Below are 24,295 nucleotides of genomic sequence, written 5' to 3' on the forward strand. Positions count from 1 at the left end.
CGTTACCAGGTAGACATGGATCTGTTCTCTGCTTTAAGCTGCCAGCGTTTGCAGGTAAACCATCAAACTGCAGGCAGCATGTTTGCTACAGAGCCCAATGTGGCAGCAAGACACTCCTCTCCTCAGCTTCCACCTTATGGACCACCGCCTGCACACCCTCTTGGAGTCCCCACGTCCACCACATCCCGATGGTCCAGCCAGGGGTGTTCCCACCTGAACAGCGATCTCTCCAACAACCGGTTACCATGTTCCACTGCAGTTACACCAGCACTAGCAGCAAGTGTTTTAGTCTCCCATTCGGCACACATCCTCTCAAATTTCCTTTCTCTGACTTAAGCAGCAAACTTTATGCATTGCTCTTGAATTTGCTAAGTCATGGCTAATTTGTATAAAATTGACCAGCAGGTGGCGTGGTGGTTAGAGCCATCGCCTTGGAGTCAAAGGACAAGTCAAGCGTGTCAGTGAAAGTGTGTGTTCCACTGACGTATGGATGAGTGACCCATTGTAAGTAGTCTATCTAGCAGTGTAAGTCACCTTGGTGAATAAGGTGTGTGGGCTGGTAACAGTGCATAAAGTTCATTGGAAGTTGCTTTGGAAAAAAGCACCTGCTAAATAAATAAATGTAAGTTTGAATGGCCATGCCCGAGGCAGTTGCTCTAAATAAAGGTGCATACCCTGAATTGACAAAGTGAAAATTACTCAGCTACTCAGTGTACAAAACTAACATTTTAATTTGCCAGAGAAGTCAGATGACAGATGGCACAGTGGCTAGAGGTGTTTCCATTGGACTCGAACGCAGGATCAAATCCCTAGCACCACTGAACAGGCTACTTACCCAGAACAGGTACAGTATAAATTACAGTCATGTAAATAGCTGAGGGAGCAAAGTTTACACACCCAACTTTGTAATGTCCAACCCTATTACATTTCTAATAATATAATATATATGTATGTGTGCATATGTATATATACACACATACACTTTTTTTTTTTTTTTTTTTTTTTTTTTTAAACTGTGACCAGAGTGGCTCCTCCATAATCACTGGGGGGGCAGCAACATTTCATATTTGCAGAAGTTGACTTACACAGCACAGCATGTCCTACTACTGACCCACAGCTGACACACATTGTGAAGGCCATGCTCACACACGTCACACTATATTAAATGTTTCGGCTGCCTTGGTTACGTCCTGTGATTAGTAATAACACAGAACTTAACTACAGTTCTTTCTAAAAAAGGAAGGGGGGGGGGAGTGCATCTCATTTCCTGTAAGTGCACCGCAGCTCAACCGCACTCACATCTGGCTTTGCGGTGCACAGTGATGTCAATGGACCGCAGGAAAAGAGCGGGGTCTGGCTGGCCGTCAGGCGGCCGCTCGCTCTGCACGCAACGCTCCATTCATGTGGCTTCCAGGCTCGGCGCGACCCCCCGCACGCGGCGCCTTTCACACGCCGCAGGTCCGAACCCAGAACAGGCAAACATTGCCTGGCCTGTGAAAGGAGCACAAGGACAGTTTCGGAGCAGGGCCACAAAGGGTTAATCTCGAAACCTTGTTAAAAGGCCCAACCCTTTTAAGGCAGTCCAGACTGCTTGCTTACATGCAGTTGGTATCCCTCTACAGCCTCCATTGTTGTTTTTTTGGGGGAGGTGGGAGGCTTGATAATGCCATATTTACATAGCAACAGCGACCATAATCCTTTCCGCTCCTTTCTTCTCCCATAATGCAGCGGGGCCAGTCCCAGCTCCTGAGTGGGGTAAAAAAGTAGAGTAGCGCTGCTTGGCAGGCCGGGACAATAGCCTGACTGTCCTGTCATGCGTGATGGATGACTCGAGGCTCTCCAGCTCGAATTAGCATCACAATAGACAAAACCAACTATATGGGGCTTCATTGCTAGGAGGTCCCCCGCTTCGGGGAGGGGTGCAGGAAGCCTTTAGCTCACGAGAACAACGGCATCCTGGGAAACACAGTGTGCCAAGTTAAGACCCCATTTTGCACAAGGGAGGAAGAGAAAGGAGGGGGAGAAAAAAAAAAAAAAAAAAAAAAAAAAAAAAAAAAAAAAGAGTGGCTTGGAAGTTGTACAGGTGACATCTGACGGTGCCGATTCCACTGGTCGTGCAGCAGAAATTTCCAGAAATGGCGACGGAAGCAAATAAGAAAATGCACTTGGTTCATCTTGTTAATTTTTAACTTGTGACATGAAAATATAGATGCAGGCCATAGGAATGCATTATCTTGCAAACTGTAAATGGCCATAAAGCGATGCCGGTTTTCACTAAGTGGGGCAACCCAGACTGCTGCGATTGAAGAACCGGGACCCTCCATTCCCCAAGGTGGAACAGACCCTTGCGAGAGGGGTGGGTGCGCTGGGCAAATTTGCAAAGTGCAGGCCTTTCGCAGTGTTTTCAGTCCATCTCCTAGCAACAGGCTAGTCAACAACCCGGGGGTCCACGCAAATCACCAACGTGGCACTTCTTATTTGTCCGGATGGCCAACGGGTAAACTTCATTCACACACAGGGTAAACAGAGTGAGGAACTCCACACACATACCACAAGTACAAGTTCCTTCGCACTGGCTTCATATCCTTTAGTCTGCTCTAGGTTCAACCTGGGGACAGAAATTGCTCCATCAGCACTCACCACCCTTTAGATACGCACATTTTAAATGTAATCTTAAAATTAAGTGTAAAAGGACCTCTAACTCTGACTAAATTCCAGTGTATGTCCTGTGTTTTGCGAAGAAAACAATGAACTCATTTAAAATCCACAGTGAATCTAATTTTATTCTCAATTTAATGCAACGTCTGTAAAACTCAGAGCGCCAGCTTTAAAAAGGAAGAGGGAAAAGCAATGCCAAAAGCAACACAGAAGAACCAAAGATGTCCTTTGCTTTAATTCTGATCCATTTCCAAGGAACAGGGAGCCCAGCAAGGACACCTACATGGGGAAGCTGTCCTGTTGAAGACAGCGGGTCCCCAGAAGCGACCCCTATACCGGGCTCCTGGACACAAACCCGGGGCCGGTGTTGCAGGTGTCTCCCCCAGAAGAAACGAGTGTCGAAGGTCAGCGCTACTGCAGCACAGTGTCCGCTGCCAGCGAAATCCATTTAAACAGACAGAGGATCACGTCTGCTGATCCCAACATCTGACAGCCGGCGATCTGATGCCAACATGTGATAACCGGCCAAACGGCAGCCCATTGTGTTGGGCTTAACTCCCCGCTCCATGGGCCCCCTGGATTTAGAGCCAGGACCAATGAGAGCCTTCGAGGCCAGAGTCGGAGCATCTGCGGCCACAGCGAACAAGCCCTCGTGGGGTCTCCCTAGTGACACAACGGCCCTCTTGGTGGGTTTCACCTTCTGAACGGAGGCGGCAAATAGCCGTAGTGAGAGGGGATCTCTAATTAGTAGTTTTTGGAAACAGGATCGTGGCAGCGTTGACTTCCGCTGCCCACTGTGCTTTAAAGTCAACTGTTTAAAGGTCCGGCAGCCAAACCAACAGGCTAACATGAAGGACAGGTGGCATTTGGCAAGGCGGCGGAGTTTACACCACAAGTTGAGGCCAACCCATGATGCACGTTCCTTTCTTTGACCGAACCAGGAACTGTGCTCGCGTGGTCTATGCTTTTATATTAAATTGTGTGCTTATGGTATGTTTTTAATGACCGCATTACACCACCCATTCATAATCAATAACTACTTGTCCAATGCAGGGTCACGGTGGTCAAGAGTCTACCCTGGAAGCATAGGGCATGAAGCACGGTACACGCTGGACAAGATGCAAATCTATTGCAGGGCGCACGCATGCATGCATGCATACACAGTGGGCAATTTAGAGTGACCGATTCTCCTGAAACATGGCTTTGGACTGTGGAAAGAAACCAGAGCAGCTGGAGGAAACCCATGTGGACACAGGGAGAACATGCAGACTCCAAGCAGACTGAGCCAGATTTGAACCTACAGCTGAGACCACCAGTTCTACCCGCTGTGCCATCATATCATTATAGTATAAATATACATAAAATGAGAACAGCGTACTTTTAAAATTGTCTGGTTTCTTTCACCACAACTCTTTGTTCCAGGGTGATTTTTTGATTGCCAAAAATGCAACTAATAAACAAGGCTTGTTTTAAGACTGTGGATTTAATGAGAGCAATTGGCCGTGCTTCCTGTGAAAACAGCCGCTTGGTCGAGCAGCGGGCAGTACTAAAACTGCACCACGGTGAAACCTACCTTTGGGAACAAAAAGTCCTTGGGTGACCCCCTCCACCTATTTCCAGCAGGATGCTACAGAAACACATTTGCTTTCAAAAGCAACGGTTAAACTTTGTGTGATGGTTGGCTTAGAATTATACCAAAGAATGATGTAAGCTTAATCAAGGCTCCTTTAATTAAAATTCATGCAATATTGTTTCCATGTATCTCCTCTTCTCATCTCTCTCGCTTGTAGCTGCCCTGTATCAATCTCCTGCCTATGGTTACAGCCTACCAGAACATCAATGATTGTGCTCCCCAGTACTTGCTGGACATGATCGAGCACTACATCTTGACGAGACTGCTGCGGGACCAACAAGTAGCCAAAGGTGGAGGAGCAAACACAAGAGGTCCCAAAAATCAAAAATGCCAAAGATTCCTCTTTTAGCTCCAACGTGGTGGAATGAGCAACCTCTCAACATTCAGGAAAAACCTCAAAACACTTACCTTTTGAACTCACTTTCTCCAGATCTCCTATATTTTTGGTTCTGGCTCCAATGTGGTGGAACAACCTCCCCTCTCACTCAGAAGTGCTGAATATCTCTCTACATTTAAGAAGGGTCTTAAAACTCACCTCTTCCAGACTCACTTCTCCCATGATCTCTTAAGTTCATGTAAGGTATAAATGTTCATGCTCAATAACTTTGAGATAACTGCTGAACAATAGATAACCTTCACGCAGCTACTCGTGTAATGCAACCGTTTTAAAAAAGAAAAATTAGGAAGGCGATTAGGAATTGTTAAGTTGGATAAACCTTTATGCAGCTACTCGTGATATACATTGGTTCATACGGTAGAAAGCAAACTAACTGTACTTAATCATGTGTCTCCATCTAAGCGTCTCTCTCCTAATGTAATGCACACATTGTATTTTCTATGAGATGTATGCCGCTTTGGAGAAAAGTGTCTGCTAAATGAATACATCTATCTGCTCCACAAACCTTTACTAAGGTGGTAAAAAATGCCCCTTAACAGCTTTATATACAGCTACATATATAATACATTTATCTGGGGACCCACTGTCTTGCGTGCTGGCAAAAGCAGTGGTATTAGACTGACTGACTGTACTTAGAGAGTCTCTGCATCTGCATTTCTCATCTGTGGTGACATCTACTTTTGTTTACTCCAAGTTGTGCCCTTTTGGAGAAAAGCAAAGGGACAAATAAGTTTGTAAACGTGTCAAAGGGGCAAAATTTGGAGGCCCCCCAGCCGATATTTTTTCCAGCAGAAGTTGTAGCAAGCCAACTACCTGCCCTTACATTTCCATCTCAAAACAAACATCTTACAACAACACATGTGGGATTCAAACATTCTTCTGATAGCTAATTTAAAACCGAAATAAAACAGACTCTTGGCCTTCACTGAGCTCCCCTGCCGCTGGAGAAAGTCCACATGCATGACTTCCCTCAAGCAGGAGGCACGTGATGAGGTCCTCGGCCGACTCGTCCCACGTTGCAGGACCAGACAGCTTTGCCATAAAGGCTGCCATGAAGAACAAGGTCAGCAGAGGGACAACGGACATCCAGCCTTACTAGAGCATCGCATTGACAGGTGGATGCCGGAGAAGACCGTGGCCATTTCCGCTCGCTCAAGCAGCGCTGAGCCCCACCATCTCATCCCAGAGTAGCTCACAAGCATGCTCCATAGGTGGGTCACATTATGGGCTCCGGCGCTGTGGTTCTGTCTGAGAATAGTGGTTGCACGCAAAGATTTAAGAGTCACGTATGGGGTCGATTAATACATCAAGGGTCCCCTTACAAGGCCTGATCTATTAAAAGGTCCTAATCACCACCTATAAATTAATTAATACCTCTTTCAAAATCAATCGTCTGCGCGAACGATGATGCAAAATCAATAACGCGTGCTTAACGACCGTACCTGGGCGGAAGATAAAAGCTTTTCTTGCAGCGAGGAAGCGCTCCAAACAATTGAGGTAATGAGCAGCAGAGGGCTCATGAGATTAACGGCCTCGGTACTTTCCCGACGCGCTGCTGACACGCTGGACCTGCAGGCCTTGTGGGAAACCTGGCAGAGGCGCCACAGGGAGCCAGGGGAATGACTGGCGGTGGGGAGGAGGGGGGACAGGGACAGAGGGCCCTATCCTTCGGAGATGCTTAGCTGGGCCTCATGGTCTCCTACTGCAGGCCGATCCAGCCAAGAGGGGTTCGGGCAGCAAACGTGCACTCACCCGGGGCCAATTAACACTGCACATTCTTGAGTGAGTCACCCTTAATTAAGGGCGCCTAACTGTATCACTGCCATTATTACCAGCAGGGGCCTCACTGCCTGCCGAGAGACTAGATGCAGGGGTGAGGGGGGCGTTGACTTGGGGAGGCGGAGCTTAACAGCAGCAATCATGAGGGGAGGGGCTAGACAGCTGCAGGGAGAATCCAGACGGACAAACGGAGCGATGAACACGAGTCCTCTGAGGAACGGCAGCTGATGGATGGGGGGGTTGCGGTGCGGGAGCACGGTTCAGCCAGGGCCCGCAGTCAGACACAGGGTTAAATCAATACTTTCAATTTCTCAGGATCAATCCGCCATCTGAACATGAAGAAAACTTGTTAGCGGTGACCGATACGTGTAAATGAAAAGTCAAACTTCATGACTGTGTTGCGCGCCTCCCCCCAGCACTCTCAATCACTCCCTCGCCAAACTGGTGCGGCCGACGGTTCCGTGGCAGCCGTAGGCTTTTCGCGCCACCAAATGTTCGCGGGGGACTCCGTAGACCGCCGCATGCATCAACAAAAGATTGTAAACATTTACATTTATTCATATAGCTGACGCTCTTCTTCATAGCGACTTAGTGTTAGTCTACCTACAATTATTTACTCATTTATACAGCTGCGCAATGTTACTGGAGCAATTTTAGGGTAAGTACTTTGCTCAAGGGTACTACAGCTGAATGGGGGGGATCGAACCTGCAACCTTTGGGTCCAAAGGCAGGAGCTCTAACCATTATGGTACCAGCTGTCCCGTGGTAAAATGCTGATGTAGCGCAGCTGTGTTTCACTCTTTTCCAATTAAAAATGCCACCTCACTGCACATCGTGCAACCCCTCCTATTGCCACTGCAAATTTCCCCCTCAGAAGAGGCACAGATCTACAATGAAGATGATGCCGAGGGCAACGGTTCACAAGCTTACAATGCATTTTTACCGCTCGGCTTTGCTGTAATCCTAGAACATGTGGCTTTTTGCCCCAGTCACACCCTAACAGAGGGGCTGTGGCATCTTCTGCAGTTAAATAAGCCGACACAGAAACTAACCATGTCATAATAATCCAACCCAAAAGGGTTGCTTCTATAGTGCTGGGGGGGTTCTCAGTATTAAAGCTATGAAACAGGTCACAGTGGGGTCTCCCTGATGCAGATCCTAGAGAATTTGAAGAGATGGGCACCTGCGCTCACCTACTTCACCTTCCCTCGATGCCAGCCTAAGTGGAATCCAGAGACGGGGAGCAGCCCATAGTTCGCATTACCACGGAAACGCCCCCAATCTGGCTCCTCCCACACAGGAAATGGGCACCTTCAGCAGCACATGGGTTCTCACATTATGCCTGCCAACGCAGCTCTGAGCAATGAGGTCCTTCCGCTCAAATCCGCCTCTTACGTTCTTACGTCTATCAACTGGCATGTATTTGCATTATCACGTGCTTTGACCTACAGGGAGCGTGCACACACACTTGCGAAACGTTTGCACAAACAGAAGTTAGACTGCCACAAAAAACAGCAAATAATTCAATGTTTAATAAATGTGTATGGATTAATGTACAAGCTAGCCAAGTGCTGTCAGCAGCACCGTTTGTTTTCTGACGAAGCTGAACCAAGAAACGTGCTCATGCAGGAACAGAGGGCGGAAAGGGGGGTGGGGCCTGACGTGCCGGTCTGGTGCGTGAACAGAGATGCCCAGAATTCCACATTGCATTCCCTGGGGCAACACACAGTTACGGTCAATGTTCAGGAAGCAAACAAGGGCGCGCACGCGAAAGTCGAAAGCCGATCCAAAATAAAGGTAATGCAAATGAAGAACCCCAATGATATTTGTACAGAACCATCGTGGCGGAAGAGGAAAAACAATAAACAAGGCGCATCTGTCACCGCGGCATCACTAACTAGCAACGCTCCTGTTGCAGCCCCCAAAACATAGTAAAACACACTGAAGTTATAGCTGTCCCTCAACTGTTAGTGATTCGCACAAACTGAACTCGTGCTAATAGCGTCACGCGGAGCACCGGCCGGGACCACAGCCATACGCGTCTGGGTTGGGGGTGAGGGTTGGGCTACCTGAGGGCCCGCTTAATCCGGCGAGCGGGAGGTGGGCATCAGACAAGTGCCGACACGCCGAGAGCGGTCACACCTAGCAGCGTGAGGTCACGGCTCAACCCGCCAACACCTTCCCCACCTCCCCCACCGCCCCATTGCTAGCACGTTACGGCAGGTCCGAATGCTGGCGGCCGCACGCAGGGGATCTTGCTTTCAGACACCTCACGCCGGCCTATAAACATACAGCAGGTAGCGCCTGGCTGTGAGTTCAACCCCCACTCAGTCTGTGTGGAGTCTGCATGTTCTCCCTGTGTCCATGTGGGTTTCCTCCCACAGTGCACAGACATGTGCTACAGGAGACTCCAAATGCCCGTGTGGGTTACGTCAATCTACTGTGTAGAGGAGGTCCGAAGATGGCTGGTTCGAGTCTCACCTACTCCCTCTAGTGCCCTCGATCAATGTACTTACCCTAAATTGATCCAGTAAAACTTACCCAGCAGTACAAATGAAAAGAACGAGACAAATACAAACGGGCAGATAATTGTAAGCACGTCAGCTCCGTGTACCACTATGTGAGGTTGGACAAAGGCGTGGGTTAAATACCAGCTAATAAACACAAGTGAATAATAGTAATAACCGCTCTGTAAACTAAGTGTTAAACACTGTAGCAGCAGTACAGCGATGTGTCTTTCAGGGTATCGCTTCTTTGCGCACAACACCGAGGGCCAAGTACACATCTCTACAATTGTTCTTGGAGGGGTGAAAAAAAGAATACAACAGGTGCAGACAAGCATGACCTGAACGGACAGCCTTCTGTATCGAGAGAAGCAGTCCCACCATGAACCCGAACATTCCCGCCACCTCCATGACGCAGAGAGCTTCGGAACAGAGAGGGGGGTTTCAAACCCAGACAGGGCAACATTGCCTGCTTACTAACAGGAGTGTCGTACCTTCCTGGTTAAACATAGGAGCTGAACAAACTGACTGTGCATACAGCTTCCAGAGAGGCAGGAGGACGACGGGGAACGTGGGAAATGCAGTACTGAACGAGGCATGGTGATACAGCCCCGTTCGCGATCTGTCATTCTTGTTTCGTTTCCACACCCAGCTGGAAAACAAATCTCCTGCTTGCCAGAGCAGGTGTCCCAGTACCAACGGCAACCTTGGGCTTTGATCCCCTCCGTGCAGAACACCGCTCATCTCCATGGTGCAGGTCCACAGGCCCTGTAACCAACGCTGGGTAGGAGAGCCGCCCTGGGAAGCTCACCTGTGTCCCTTCCTCTTCTGGCCTCCCAAAAACCCTGACCACGCATACTTTTCCAAGCCAAGGCACTCATACACGGCAATAAGTTAACACACCCCGTTGCGTTTCATTTCTCTGCAGGCGGCTGTGCAGACATCGCAGCGCCACCCGTAATCTCACTTGGGCTCCATTGAACAATGAGGATTCAGGTCATATCTTCGCAGGCCTTCGTACCGTAGGAGCACCTCCGGAAAAACAACGGCAACTGCGAAATGGCTCATTCGAGAGCACAAGGCGAGTTGGAGCGCAGGGGCAGCCAAAGGGCCGCCTCTCAGCGGGCTTGATCAGGGAAGACACGTCTCAGCTTTAGGGAGGCCACCTCTGCAATTCTCAAAACATGTCAGTTTAAAAGAACGGTATGAACAATAATGCGGATCTTGACGTTTGCATCGTAAACAAGGGATTACAAAAGTAAAAAGGCCATGGAGAGAAAGATGATGATGGGGAATAAAAACCCAACACGTGAAAGATGGCCAATTCAAGCTTTTTGAATTATTATGATTTGAGTTACTAATAAAACCCCAAACAAACTGACCTACATATAGCCTCAATGACATACTGTATGTAAAAGCTAATATCCCTCTTCCTTTTTCAGGATCATTTTCATTTCCAAATACACAGTATTTATTAGTAAGTAATATAGAAACATTGTGATTCACATTTCCCATATTTTAACTGTAGTTCTGCATGTCCAGATATTGTCATGATGCCGTGGATAACTAAATGAGTGACACTGACACGACTGGCTCTTATGCAATTGTACATACATTTACTACACAGCACCTTTTTTAAACAAAATTCACTTGATATGCTGGTAGAAAAGCACTGTTGGCAGAGGGAGCGGGGAGGGTTTTTGGGTTATTTTTGTGTGTTTGGATGGTTAAATAACTGTGTCCCTTTCCGCATCCTTCAAACTGCCAACACCTCCCAACAATAACTACACGCTGTCCTTTGTCATTAAGCTGATACTATTAAAGAGGAAATTGTTCTTGCATTTATTTCTGTGCCAATAACTCGAAAAGGACACCTTGGGTCTGTTGGTGAAATAAATTTCCTGTACCATGACATTGGATGTGTGAATATCAGCCAGTCAGATATTGCAAGAACCTTGAACTTCATTTAAAAAATACAAGGCGAGGAAAACACAGTGCAGCTCCTGCAACACACCCTGCAGTGTGAAGACAGGAAAAATGGCAATTAGGACAAAAGAAAACCTTCTCCCATGAGGAACGAATGTCTTAAAATAAAATTTCAGCAAATAATCCTGCAAGCTTCCTTCCCGATTTTCCATACTGCACTGTCATTCTGACTCCGATAAATCATGACAATGCAATGTGTACCATGCTCATAACCTGCAAAAAAATGACCAAATACACAATAATTAAAAACATTAACAAAGGCTAAATGTAAGGCGTATGTTGCACATCACAGCCTTCTTTAAGACCAAGCGGCAGCTCGGTGAGGGAGGTGCTATGAAGTCCTGAAACCCTGCCGTTCCTTTAATCAGATCTCTCATAACTATCTGTCACACAAATTGTGACTATGGTCAACATCGCAAAAGAAGATGCCATTTCGTTCATATTATGATTTTAATATGATAAGGGAAAATTGTTCTGGTGCTGCTTAATAACAGGGAGTGGTGCACAAGTGAAAGCAGGTTGTTATGATATCCTATAAGCCTATGGAAATATCCGAGTTACTGCTCATTCTATGAAATATGGCGTGAGAGTGAATGAAGAAAAAATAGGTAATTTCTTTGCGCACGAGATTCAGGTAGCAACTCGGGTGTTTCCACATTTCACTGTGGACGATAATTGTAAATTAGGTGCGCAGCGCAGTGACTAAGGCTGTCACTCTACAAGCAAAGCACCTGGGTTATAATCCCACTCCCACTGTAGTACCCTTGATCAAGGTTCCTACCTTGAACTGGCAGTACAAATGGGTAAATCACAGGCAGTAGCTTAGTCTACAAATCACATATTGTAAGATGCTTAGTAATAATAAATAAAAACGTATGTACCTGTGATGCTCAGGACCCATCCATGCTCCTGTCCTTTTGGGTTCCGTAATCACTAAAACACCGTGCCCGCTCTGACTCATACATCCAGACTACATGTGTCCTAATACCCAGAAAGCCTGCGTGTCAGAAGTTGTCGTCGAAAATTGTGTGCGTGGCACAAATGTTTGCAGGAGTGGGGCTGCTGTGCACAGCCAAGTAGAACCAGTGGGGAACAACTCTCTTTGCAGGAAAGCGGCAACCACCTTAATTGAGGCACCCTAGTTGAGGAAAGAACTGATGGGTCGCGTGCAATTAATTATGTTCAGATATTTGCAACTGCTGCAGGGATGCAAATGGATCTTGAGGACTGCTGGTGAGGACTCCCACAGCCTTCCCTCTCCCCCCCGCAGACGGCCGAGGCACAGCTCCACTCTTCCTCGGCTACCCAAGTAACACTTAATGCCAGCGACGATGGCTGGCTCTCGGACCCCTGGCAGGGAGAGAGCGGCGCATCTGTGACACAAAACAGCCCTTCGGTCAAAACAGCTGATGAGCCAAAGGCAGGAGGCAGGGAGGAGAAGCCCGTCTAGAGTGCTGCAAGGCTCCACGCGTTGCTAATCCTACAACAAACGCTGGGTGTACAGAGTACTCTTTGTCACACTGAAGCGTTCCCCGTGGGCAAACCGTCCCTAAGGAACCCCCAGATCAGTTCCACTGAGCATTGCCCTGGTAGATGGTCACATCATACTTAGGCATGAAGACCAGGTGTAGAGGGGCAAGGTGGGAGTTGGCTTCATTCCATCAGATCATCCAGGTGAAACGGGTAAGAGCACCATGTTAAGAAAATTGCAGACAGTGACTCCGCTTTAACAGCTATTTATTCGGGGATTCACTGTCGTCATTATTCATTCATTTACAGCAAGGTGTCTATTGCACCTTTAGTTATTTGACATTCTGGAATGTCCGACATGTCTGGCACACCACGTGACATCTACTTCAAGGGAAACGAGCGTTCGCTCTGACAGGAGTGCAGCGTCACAAAGGATGAGATAACAATTAGATCACAGATTGATTGCTTATCGATATAGGAGAGAAAAAAATACAACAGTTTAGGATTTAGAGAGAAACAGATTGTTTACTTATTTTCAGGTGCTACTTCTTAAGGATCTTACTACTAAATAAGTGCAGCTGTTAAAAGCACCATGAAGTTCTAGGTTTGGCTACTTGTCAGATTTGAAATATTGTGCACTTTAGGGCATTCACCAAATCTGGCATTATGAGATTTTGATGTTTCACTTTGTATGACTAAACGAAGAGAGAAAATTAATAAAGTCCTTTTTTTTTTTGTGTGTGTGCGCTCAAAAACCAAAGCCATTTGTCCGCAGACCTAATTTGCATTTTATTTTTCAATTTTGAATTAAAAAAAAAGCAAACGCAACATACACAAACCAAACTAGCTTTAATCATTAATTTTACTACACTTTGTTAATATATTGTACACTTAATACAACTTTTTTAATTTTCAAACTTATAGCGGAATTCCTTCTATTTTGTCCTGCAAACAACTTTTCTATATTATCGGTTACCTGACCTAGCATCTGTCCCGTTTAAATCGGATAATCATTCTTCATAAAGAATAGATAATTATTTTCATTTATTTAAATTGGGGGGTAGCTGATACAGCACTAGTTAGACCTGCTGCCTCTGGATCAAAAGGTCACAGGTTTGAACCGTTGAGCAAAGTATTTATATTTAATTGCTCCAGCAAAAATTATCCAGCTGTACAAACGGGTAATAACTGTAGGTGGTTTAACGTTTAAAGTCATTTTGGGGAAAAAAGCACCAGATAAATGTAAACGGACAAGTAATCGTAAGCACGTCAATACAGTTTATCACCGAGTTGGACTGGACAAATGCGTCAGCTAAATACCAGCTAATATGAGTAATAATAATAACCACTATGTAAACGAACAGCTCTCTTAAGCTCATTTGTCTTCCTTGAAGAGTGTTAAACACTGTAGTAGGAGTACTAGGATGTGCATCTTTAAAGGTATCTTGGAAATAAATGAATAAGTATAAATTTAACTGACACTTCTCTCCAAAGAGACTTACTTTATTACCCTACTTACAGTGATTTACTCATTCATACAGCTTGGGAATTTTCACCGGAGCAACTTAAGATAAGTACGTTAATGAAGGGTACTGTAGCGGGGATTTGAACCAGTCTGTTGAATACAAGGCCGTTGATCTAATCACTATGCTACCTGCCTGTTGAGCAACGGTGGAAAAAAATCATTTTTAAAAATATCAGAAATATGTATTTTTTTTCCCCAAATGGAGGTTCGAAAAATCCAAAGTGCAGCCAAAAGGAGTGGAAGGGACCCAAAGGCGGGCGACAATGTCAGCAGCAGCAGCACCTGAGCTCTTCCTGCTAACAGAGCTGGCGCCGAGCTAGTCTCGCACGTTTGCTCATGTTCACCATTTAATTTTTGTAGCAATTATTGGTGCTCCTTTGACTTAAATGACCAATGGCAATGGAGGCTTTGCCAAAGACCAAGAGCACTCAACAGGTCTTCAGGCACCGTATGTGACCTAGTCCCAGGGACGACCGGTCATCGGAAGCAAAAGGGAACATTTAATTTTATCATCATTCGCTGATTTAGCCGACACTGTTCTGCAAAGTCGGTTACAGTCTGTAGTCTGTATAATAAGCGACTTAATTTACCCACCTATACAGGTGGGCAATTTCTACCGTGGCAATCCAGGGTGACTACTTTGACAAAAGGGTACTCTGACACCAAGAGGAAGGGATTCAAAGCTGGATCTTCAGTCTCAAAGACAATGGCTCTAACCAGTAGGCAACCTGTTGCCCCATTGAAGACCACACCTCAGCAGCATGACACGAGTAGACAATAGACGGAACCCTCGTGGAAGAAATATTTTTGCCAGTCAGGAAAGTTATGGCCCACTTATCAAAACAACGCACGACAGAACCAGTTGCATTCTGTCCAATTATACATTATTAATTTTTTCCCTCCCAAGTACAAAAGTGTTTGTGAAAAATCGCGCATAAGCAATCATCCAAACAACGCGAGAGCTCAAGATACGCACCTCAAGATCAAGATGCTGTTAAGGTAGGGACTCGACAAACAGTGACCAGCTCACCTGACACTCCGCGGATGCATTATAAAAGGCATCTCTTTGGAGGCTCTCCCTCGTGCCAAGGAGTGGATCTAGCGCGCGCACACGCACACGCGCACACACACACACCCATTAACAGCGATAGGGGCTGTGCGCGAAGGGCCCCCCGCGGTAAAGCGAAAGGTCACTCGGCGCATACGGAGCGGCTGCACATGACAGGGAGCTGCGCGGCCCCTCGATCCCTCGTATATCAGCGTGCCGAGCGCAGCGCTGTAACCCACGTATGTGCGCAAATACAGTCTGGGGGGGATTTCATTACGCGAATAGGACAAAGGGGTCCGGGCGGGCCAGGTGATTTATGCACATAATCAGAATCGGGCCTTTCTGCTGCCTCCTCCTGCTCCTCAGGTCAGGTCCTCCATGGCGAAGAGCTCCGCAGTCAGCCGGCCCTTGCCGTGTCTCCGCTGCATTGTTTTCTCGCACCCCCCACCGTTCTTTTTTCCACCCGACGCACAATGGGCCTCCAAGACCAGGCGCGGCGCCAGCCGCAATGAGACTCAAAGCACCAAAACGCTCTTCAGGTAAACAGTGTGATAAGCTAAGCTGCAAAAATTAGACATTGTTTTGAACCGGGAAGCCGTTGCTATAGAGACAGTTGCTAATTAGCTGCATTCAGCCATGAGAACAAAGGGCTTAAGGGCACTCTGGAGTCCGTGTCTCGTGGCGAGCTGTGTGTGGCGCCCTGCGCACCGCCCGAACCTTTCACCACGCAAATGCCTCCGCTTCCGAGCTCCTCGCGGATGCCCTAAGAATGATGCCCGTGCCTGCGAGGTACACCTCAACCCCAGCACTTAAGGTTACACCTGTAACTCACCGCGGTACGACTGCACACTCCCCAAGTCCGCGTGCGCCTTTTCGCGCGCGAAACGCAATGGGGCGCGGCGCCCGGCTCGCGATGTAAACAAAGAGCTCCGCGTGATGCAGAGGTGCAACAGGTGTGTAATACCTGTGGGAGTCACTAATGCCAAGAAGAAGCTGCGGAGAAAACTACGGAAAAAAGCACACGAGGAGTAATCTGCTGAAACAATGATAAGGATAGTACTTTGGATTAAACGTGAACTTCAACATATACTTATACCCTATTGCTACGGCCCACCTACAAATACGTGGCTGATTTGAGTATCAATTTATTCCACAACAAAAGGTAATATTTGACCTGCATCAATGAATTTTGGAAGAGCTGCTCACCTTTTTGGAATGTCTTACATAGCTACATGTTCTGTTAATTGCTGCACTTTATTTTCTTTGTATCTGTAGCTATTTGTACTTTCTCAGTAGTGTTTTTGCAAAACAATTCTCATTAAAAAAGGAATTAAAGCAGATGTAAAAGTTAGACACAAATGGTGTGTGCGTGTAGTTTATATAGCACTAAGCTACAGCTACTTTAATGTTACAGTTGCCTGACAGCAGTCAGTCAACAACCTCATTTAAAGACTCAAAAGCAATGCATACATTGCCTTAGAATGTAATATATACAAGAGTGAAAATATGGTATGCAAAGCCCTGCATTATTTTAAGGTTGCATCACTTTGCAGTAATACGAATAAAACGAGGGGTTTGGCACATGTCCACTTTTTGTATAAAAATGCAATTTTATTGCTGACCAAAAATAAAACTGTTTTTAAAAAAAAAAAAAAAAAAAAAAAAAAAAGCTCTACCAAACTACAGGGGCCCGTGCCAAATACTCTCACTCAAACAATTTGGTGAGCGTGCAAGGCCTGATTGCTCAACTGCCGTGTAAATTGCTTTATTTCATCTCTTCCGCTCAATGTTTACACTGTGTCCTTTTCGGGAAACTTCTTGCGAATAAAGACGCGCCTCATAATCGGCTCTCTTCCAGGCGTAATCAAGAGAACATCAATAATCAACAGCGTTTCACGGCAAATTCACAAAAGCAAGCCGAGCAAAAACGGCAATCAAGCAGCTTTTACGTCTATATTTAATATACTGCTACCCTGTACCCCGTACTATGTAATAAAAACATAGGTTTATGGACAGAAATCGAAATAGTACTTTCGACCCAGAAAACCTCACCAAGCGGATGTTTAGCCAACCTGCACACAATAAGGATAACTTGAAGTCTATCTGTAATGTGTTTTTAATAGCATAATGAATCATGCGGGGTTATAAATACTATGAAATCCATGTTAAATGGCTACTAGGGACCTGGCTGAACGTAGCATCACAAAATTCATCGTTAAAATAATTAAACTGCTTTTTTAACCATCTAACAGTTACATAAGAGTTTGGAACTGAGCTACCCAAAATGACGTGCCAGTAAGGGAACAAGTGACTACTTATTAATTTGTCCTGACAGAGCTGCATTTTGATGAAGGAATAGGTCTAATTTTAGCTTAATTCAAGGAAACTGCCCTTTACTTGCACAGAAGGAAGTGGGGGGTGTAACGAAAAGGATTAGCTGACACCCCCCCCAATAAAATAAATATATTGAAGAGAAAAAAAAAAAAACATTTTTTGCAGATGGAACTTGCAAAGCGCAGCGCCCTGAATAATTGAAGCAATTCGAGAGAGCCCGTATGGACGGCTCTCCGACCGCGTCGGCTCCAGCTCTTTGTGGAGCCGTTTGGCACTAGGACCCAGTGACAGCTGGTGTGCTCAAAAACCAGGCCGGCCTTCCAGTCGCGTGGCGCCGCACTCCAATCTGCCCCGCACTGTGCTCCTGCCTTGCCGAACTTCAGTGCTCCGCAGTCGGGTCCGTCCACCGTGCCTCTTCCTACACCACTCCGTGCCTGACAAACAGGCATATAAACACTGCCCGTGGACTCAGACCCGGGTTCACATCTCACTCCTGCTGCAGCTCTCTAGATCAACCCCCTTATTCTGAATCGCTCCAGTGGAGAGAGAGAGGGGAGGGGGGAAAAAAAAAAAAAAAAAAAAGTTACCCAGCTGTATAAAGGGGTGAATCACTGTTAGCATCTCAACACTAACTTGCTTTGGAGGAAAGCATCAGCTATAGGGAAAAATATCAATATGTGTGTGTGTAAAACCTCCTCATGCCAGAGCAGCACCATAAACTGCACCATTTGTACATTTCAGAGAATGAGATGTTACATGCTTACAACAAAAGGAATTATGTTAATTAAAATAAGGGAGGGGGGGCAACAGGTAGCATACTGGTTAGAGCCATGGCCTTGCACTTGAAGGACCCAAGTTCAAATACCACCTCCTGCTGTAATACCCTTGGGTAAGATACTTACCCTGAATTGATAGTGAAAATAACCCAGCTATATAAATGGATAAATCAGTCTAAGTAGCTTAATGTACAAATCTTACATTGTAAGTCACTTTGGAGAAATGTATCAAATCGATAATTCACAGATTAGTTTAATCCCAAATGTCTGTGTCCCATTGGATCAATGGCATTTGACTCCTCTAAGTAGAAATGTTGATGGCTTTGGGTTTCCGCTGCTATGAAGGGTCGCTCACCATCACACCGGGGACCACAAGGGCAGCAGAAGAGAGGTGCAACCTGACACTTCGCTCGAATGGCGAGATTGATGGGTGACTGTGAGCGACGCCTGAGCAGGTGCTCAGCACAATCATAAACCAGAGGACTGATGTCGTACGCGAGCTGTTCGTTAGCACCAGTGGAGAGCTCCGATGCCTATGGTGTCCACATACAGCGTCGGCAGTATACTCTGTAGGTTACAAAATGCAAATTGTAACTGCTATTTTGTCATTACAGGTGACCCTCAAGTTATGACGTGCAACTTTATTAAAAAAAAAAAAAAGTATTCTGGTGGTTTAGGAAAGGAAAAGCAAAACATTTATGAACTGAAAATAGCACAGCATGAAAAATACTGTACTGTATTCTGTATTAGTGTGATTTTAACTTGAATATGTGAAATTAGTGGAAAAAAATCTATTATGCAACCTATTTATGCATGTTTATATATCCTTATAATTTCTATGATACAATATGGGGACATGGGACTAATGACCAAGTCCATTTACAACAAGGTTGTCAAAACAGAACCCTGTCAGAAGTCAAGAATTACCTGTATTGCCATCATTTTAAACCTTAACAAAAAAATAGTGAGTTCCTGATTGGGGTGCAACTTAAGGAGCAGATTTGCTCCAGACACACAGGTAAGGTGAGGCCCTTCAGCAAAGCAGTGACAGCCCACAGCAAACAGAGGACCCCAAAACACCCTCCATCAATCAAATGAATGCGATACTTTAGATTAAAATTCTGACTACTTCCTAAATACAGTCAGATGTGGTGACAGTAAAATCAAAGGTATTAGTACTTATTGATTTAGCAGATGCTTGGATGGATTTTCTACAAAGTGACTTACAAACGTTCATGTACTTGCAGTCCTTTATTTAAGCAACTGGGTAATTATTACTGAATCAATTCAGGGTAAGTACGTTGATCAAAGGCACAAGAACAAGTATGGGATTTGACCCTGTTCCTTTTGGGTGCAATGCAGCACCCTTAACCACTGTGCCACAGACCAATATGAACTGAAATTATACTTCATTAAAAAAAGCTTTTATCGGTATCCTAGATATTTACAAGAATACAACATGACAGTACAGCAGTTTGTTTTTCTAGTCTTGTTCAAAAAAAAAAAAAAAAAAAAAAAAAAAAAAAATACTTCAAATTTTACACATATTTCTTCAAGTCTGTGAACCATCCTGTTATACCTGACCCTTGCCCCCAAGCCCAGTAAGGCAGCAGCAGTGCTTTGCGGTCATGGGACCCGGGCGCGAGAAAGGGGGGGGGCTTTCCTGAGCCTGGCGCTCAAATCCATCACTTAAAACTCACAAAGCAAGCTGGTTTAAAGCACTTTAATCTGGGGGGTGCAGTACGCACCGTCGGCGTTTCCCTCCCGTCCGAGGGAGCTGCGTGTGTGCATGTGCACCAGCTGGGGGGGGTTAGTTCTTGAATCCCTTTGTAGCAGCAGCTGAGGAGCCTCGCTGCACGTCCCAGACTTTACATTTCGTTTGGCCAGAGGGGTCACATGACAGCTGCAAATGAAATGCCCGCAGGGCTCCTTCTGCTTTCATTTGACACTGACAGCCTGTGAGAGACTCCAACGCCACAGAAAGAAAATATTCCTTGTTTCCATTACATCACCCAGCCAGGATGGGGGGGCGGGCACAGCTGGTGGCGTCCGCTGCACCATCTGCTCCCGACTAATAGTTCACGCTGGTTTACTTATAGACTCCTAGTACTGCAAAGCGAGGCATTAATGTTCAGCTCCCGGCGGCACTCGCTCACAGGCCGCGCCTTAGCCATGAATTCCTGATTGGCAATTTCACCGACATTATCGCCCTCAACATACAGCACTTTTTTCCCCCCTTCTCAGGTCTTGTTTTTCCACCCATGATTCTCTGCTCCTCCCTCCAGTGAAACAGAAGCGCTGCATCTGTTCAGTCGAGGTAGTCTAGAACCCGGGTCCATCATCGGCATGCGTCCATGCTTGGAGAAAAGCTTCCGAGCTACTGCTATGTTTTCATTATTCTATTATTTCAGTTTATATTTATTTTATCAACACTCATACTCCATAATAGGTACATCTGCAACCTGGATTTTCATTTATCTGCAGGACAAATATCATACCATCTTCCTTTATCCATGTAAAAAAATTTTCAGTTATAGAAGCACCCGGTCTGTGTGAGCCGAGACCCCAATTAAAGACTGTGACAAGCAGCTGTGAGACACACTGCCTGATGGGTAACACACATCCACTCAGTCTCCTACTGGCTTTCAAAGTTGTCTGCGTACTCACATTTGTTCTCTCTGCCTTTCAATTTTTTTATGCATTGACTGTGTAAATTTTTGTGAATGTTGGTCCTAAAGGGTGGGGAAAAAACTAATGGGAAAGGTGGAAAAATGGGTGAAACGTTGGGTTTATTATAGTTTGTAACGAAAGCTTGCTGTCCTCAAGCACGCTGAATATGGCAAAGGACGAGGGGAGACATCTCTTGTTTTAGGGTTACCAAAATCCACAGGGATTACCGACAGGTAATCTATGCATCAAGAGAAGAAATGCACTTGGTGGCAATAACCCTTTTCCCATTACCTTACTGATATATGTTATAATGAACTGTTCTTTATTCCATCTTATTGTCCCACACAACTTTTTCCCTCATGTCTTAAGCACTGAAGGTGATTTGAGGGGGGAATTTGGAACAGAGTTGAATTCCTCCCATTTCATTTTACACAACTGTTCCCGTTAGCCTGAATTTCATCATTTTCAGGAACAAATTAGGTACCGATAACAAGGGATGAGTGTCAAAACACAAGTTTGGGGTAAAAATGGAGAGGAAACATTGCTTATTTTGACAATGGGCAACATTGTGCAGGTTACACAAGAGCATTCTTGTTCGAGATTGTGATGCCACTGGGGTCGAAGAGGCGACACTTGTGCATTTGCACATTGGTGGCGGCGCTCAGCCCAGATGGGCTTGCAGAGTCGCCCTGTGTTCTGCCCCGCACTCACCGTACATCTTGCCCTCGTCAGAGAGAATGATCTTCCGGCGACCGCAGGGCGGATAGATGGCCAGAGCTTCCTGGAAGCTTTGCTCGATATCGGGACTCCACACACCCTCAGCGTCGTTGTCCATGGGCTTGTCCGCCGAGTCACTCATCCTCTCCATGTCCTCGGCAGGACTCTCGCTGCCGCTCCAGCTGCTGGGATCAATGGTGGCGGTTGGGTCCTCCAAGCCGCAGCCTGGAGCCGACTAGGGGGAAAAACCTGGATGAGACAATAGACAAACGAGGAGGACGTCACTCGCCAGGAGTCGGACATCTGCTCGCAAAACTGGAGCACTCTGCTGGCCTCCGACGGTCAACAGCAAGCGGGGGGGGGGGGGGGGGGGTTGGAGAGGGGTGGACCAGGAGCAGAAGAGGAAACAGGAAATCCCAGGCTGGTCCTACATGTTTAATTCATTTGTGGGGGGCACAAGATAAAGCAGAGAGATGTGGAACACAGACTACGCAGCTCAAACGGTCAGCACGACTGCTGCTACCGAGCAGAAGCGCACTAATTCCCAGGAAATGGCATATTTTGCAGCAAAAGAATCCCACAAAATCCTGGTCAGCCTCCAAACAAACTAATTTGCTATTCCCACAGAATATTTTGGCTGAAGGTCTGTAAATTTTTTTTGAACCTCTATGTAACCATCAAATGCATTTTTACGCACCCGATCACAGAAGGGTTCAGAAACGAGACCGAGGCAACGAGACTGCGAAACGGACTGCCAGGTACGTGAATGCGAACAGCGAGGCGAGGACTAATGTGGGAACGGCCTTAAATCGTTAATCCGAAACAGCTGGTATTTCCGACATCGCTCTGCTATAAAACGGCGAGTGTCCGTTCGGCAGACTCCAGAGCGGCCTGTCAGAGCTGTCAAACAGCCTCTTAAATGTGGACGGATTCGTGTTTGTGAGATGGCTGGACAAAGGTTTTTATGGAGGACAATGAGAGTGGCAGCCCCCTTGCTGAAACATCCGGCGCGGCTTCTGAATCCGAAACGCCCCCTTGTCATCCGTTCTGCTCTGGCAAAAGCCTCAAACCTGCAACTGTTTCCCTTCCTGCACTAACCTTCAAAGAAAACTACGCGCAAGCGGTCCAACGCGATGCCTTGTACAACGTGTGGATCGGCTTTTACAAGGAGACCTCCCTTTGGCAGAGTGTGCGTCAAATATGCAAGGGGGGAAAGAAGAAAGAAAAAAAAAAAAACAAAAGACAAAAACAACTGCACTAAGTTCTCGGAGTCCCTCCCTCATCCTCCATCATCGCCCCACCCGGTCCCCCCAGCCCTCGCTCTCTTACACACGCACACACACATACACAACCCCTTCCTCTCTAGGCGGACCCCTATTCACACAGCACAAGCTGTTGAAGAGAGGGACCAGCAGCATATGTTTCTTCTAGAATGTCAGTTCGTGAGGGGGAGGGGAGGGGAGCAAGCTGTTTGGAAAAGGACTCCCAGAGAGTGGGGGCTGGGGGGGGCAGAGGGCGCTTTTACTGAATTCCGTTTTTGTGTGCTGAATGCTGACACTGCAGAACTTGCTCGCTGACTGATGGGGGGAGGGGGGGGTGGGAGAGGAAAGGGGGGAGAGAAAAAAAAAAAAAAACTTCCATTCCAACCACCAAAGAGCTCCATCCCCTTTCCTCTTCAGCTGAATAATGAACTGCACTGGTAATCACTGGTAATCACTTCCAGCACAGGGATGTGTGTGTGCGCACGCACACACGCAAAATGGGCTCAACTGGGCCAAGCCATGCATCCCGGAACACACAGACCTCTCTTTCCTTTCAGTAGCATTAACTATTTGATGTGGGAAGGTGTAGGAATACTTGGGAAGATTCCCTAAGACCACCTGTTCTTAACCTGGGGCCCATGTACTCCTTTGTGTGTCTGTGAAGAAGCAATATTTTTAATGTATTTAAAAATATATCAGTAAATTACCATTTATTAAGTCTGAGTGGTAATAAGGGTTTACTGTCACTATAGAACAGCAGGTGGCACAGTGGTTAGAGTCACATCCCTTGAATTCAAACATCCTAGGTTTGAATGCCACTTCTTGCTGCAGTATCCTTGATCAAGGTACTTTCCCTGAGCTAATACAGTAAAAATTGCCCAGCTGTATAAACAAGTAAACATTAAGTCAATTTGGAGAAAATCTGTCCAATTTCAAAAACCTCTTGTCCCAAGCAGAGTCATGGTGATTGAGAGCCTATCCCACAAGCAATGGGTGCACCGCAGTGGGGGGGGGTTTAAACCCTGGGTGGGATACCAGTCCATCAGAGGATAGCCCCACACACACAGTCAGTCACCCATTCATATACTAAGGGCTGAGGACAACCACCAGTTTACCTGGACTCTGTGTCTTTGGACTGTGGGAGGAAAGTCAGGCAGACAAGGAGAGAGAAAACATGCAACTCCATGCACACTGAGCGGCATCGTACCCAGTTCTCCTGCTCCACACAGGCACTGTGAGGTAACACCTGCTGCACCACCATGCAGCCTTTAGAGAAAAGCAAGACCTAAATCAATTTTTCAAACCAATGAGTGCAAAGCTTATTAAAAAAATGGACATTTATAGGAGGGGTCCTTAACTGTCATCATATTCTTAAAGGGGCTTGTGGCCTACAAAGAGGAGTCCCCAGCAGATAAACATGTTTGTACCAAGATGTCACTTTGGATCTGAGGTCAGAGTTGGGCTTCAGGAGAATTTCTTGTTTGTTTGCTTGCAAAAGGTGGCAAGAGCTTCTTCCTGGCATTCATTACCTTGGCC

The 24,295-nt window shown here is 46.3% G+C and overlaps 1 protein-coding gene across 8 annotated transcripts in view; it reads right to left on the reverse strand.

The window, feature by feature from the left end:
• LOC108934637 (transcriptional enhancer factor TEF-1) overlaps positions 1 to 21,764 on the reverse strand; it is a 41,711-nt gene extending 19,947 nt beyond the window's left edge. For 5 of the 8 annotated variants that reach the window (XM_029256540.1, XM_029256539.1, XM_029256538.1 and 2 more), the window contains exon 1: positions 21,492 to 21,763. In XM_029256540.1, coding sequence (XP_029112373.1) covers positions 21,492 to 21,648 — 157 coding nt within the window. In that variant the 5' untranslated portion in view covers positions 21,649 to 21,763. Of the gene's footprint in view, positions 1 to 21,491 lie in introns of all 8 variants that reach the window. The other 3 variants (XM_029256535.1, XM_029256534.1, XM_029256533.1) reach the window with 1 other exon arrangement.
• Positions 21,765 to 24,295: the final 2,531 nt, after the last annotated feature.

The sequence above is a fragment of the Scleropages formosus genome, chromosome 11, assembly GCF_900964775.1.
Source record: "Scleropages formosus chromosome 11, fSclFor1.1, whole genome shotgun sequence".
Lineage (NCBI taxonomy): Eukaryota > Metazoa > Chordata > Actinopteri > Osteoglossiformes > Osteoglossidae > Scleropages > Scleropages formosus.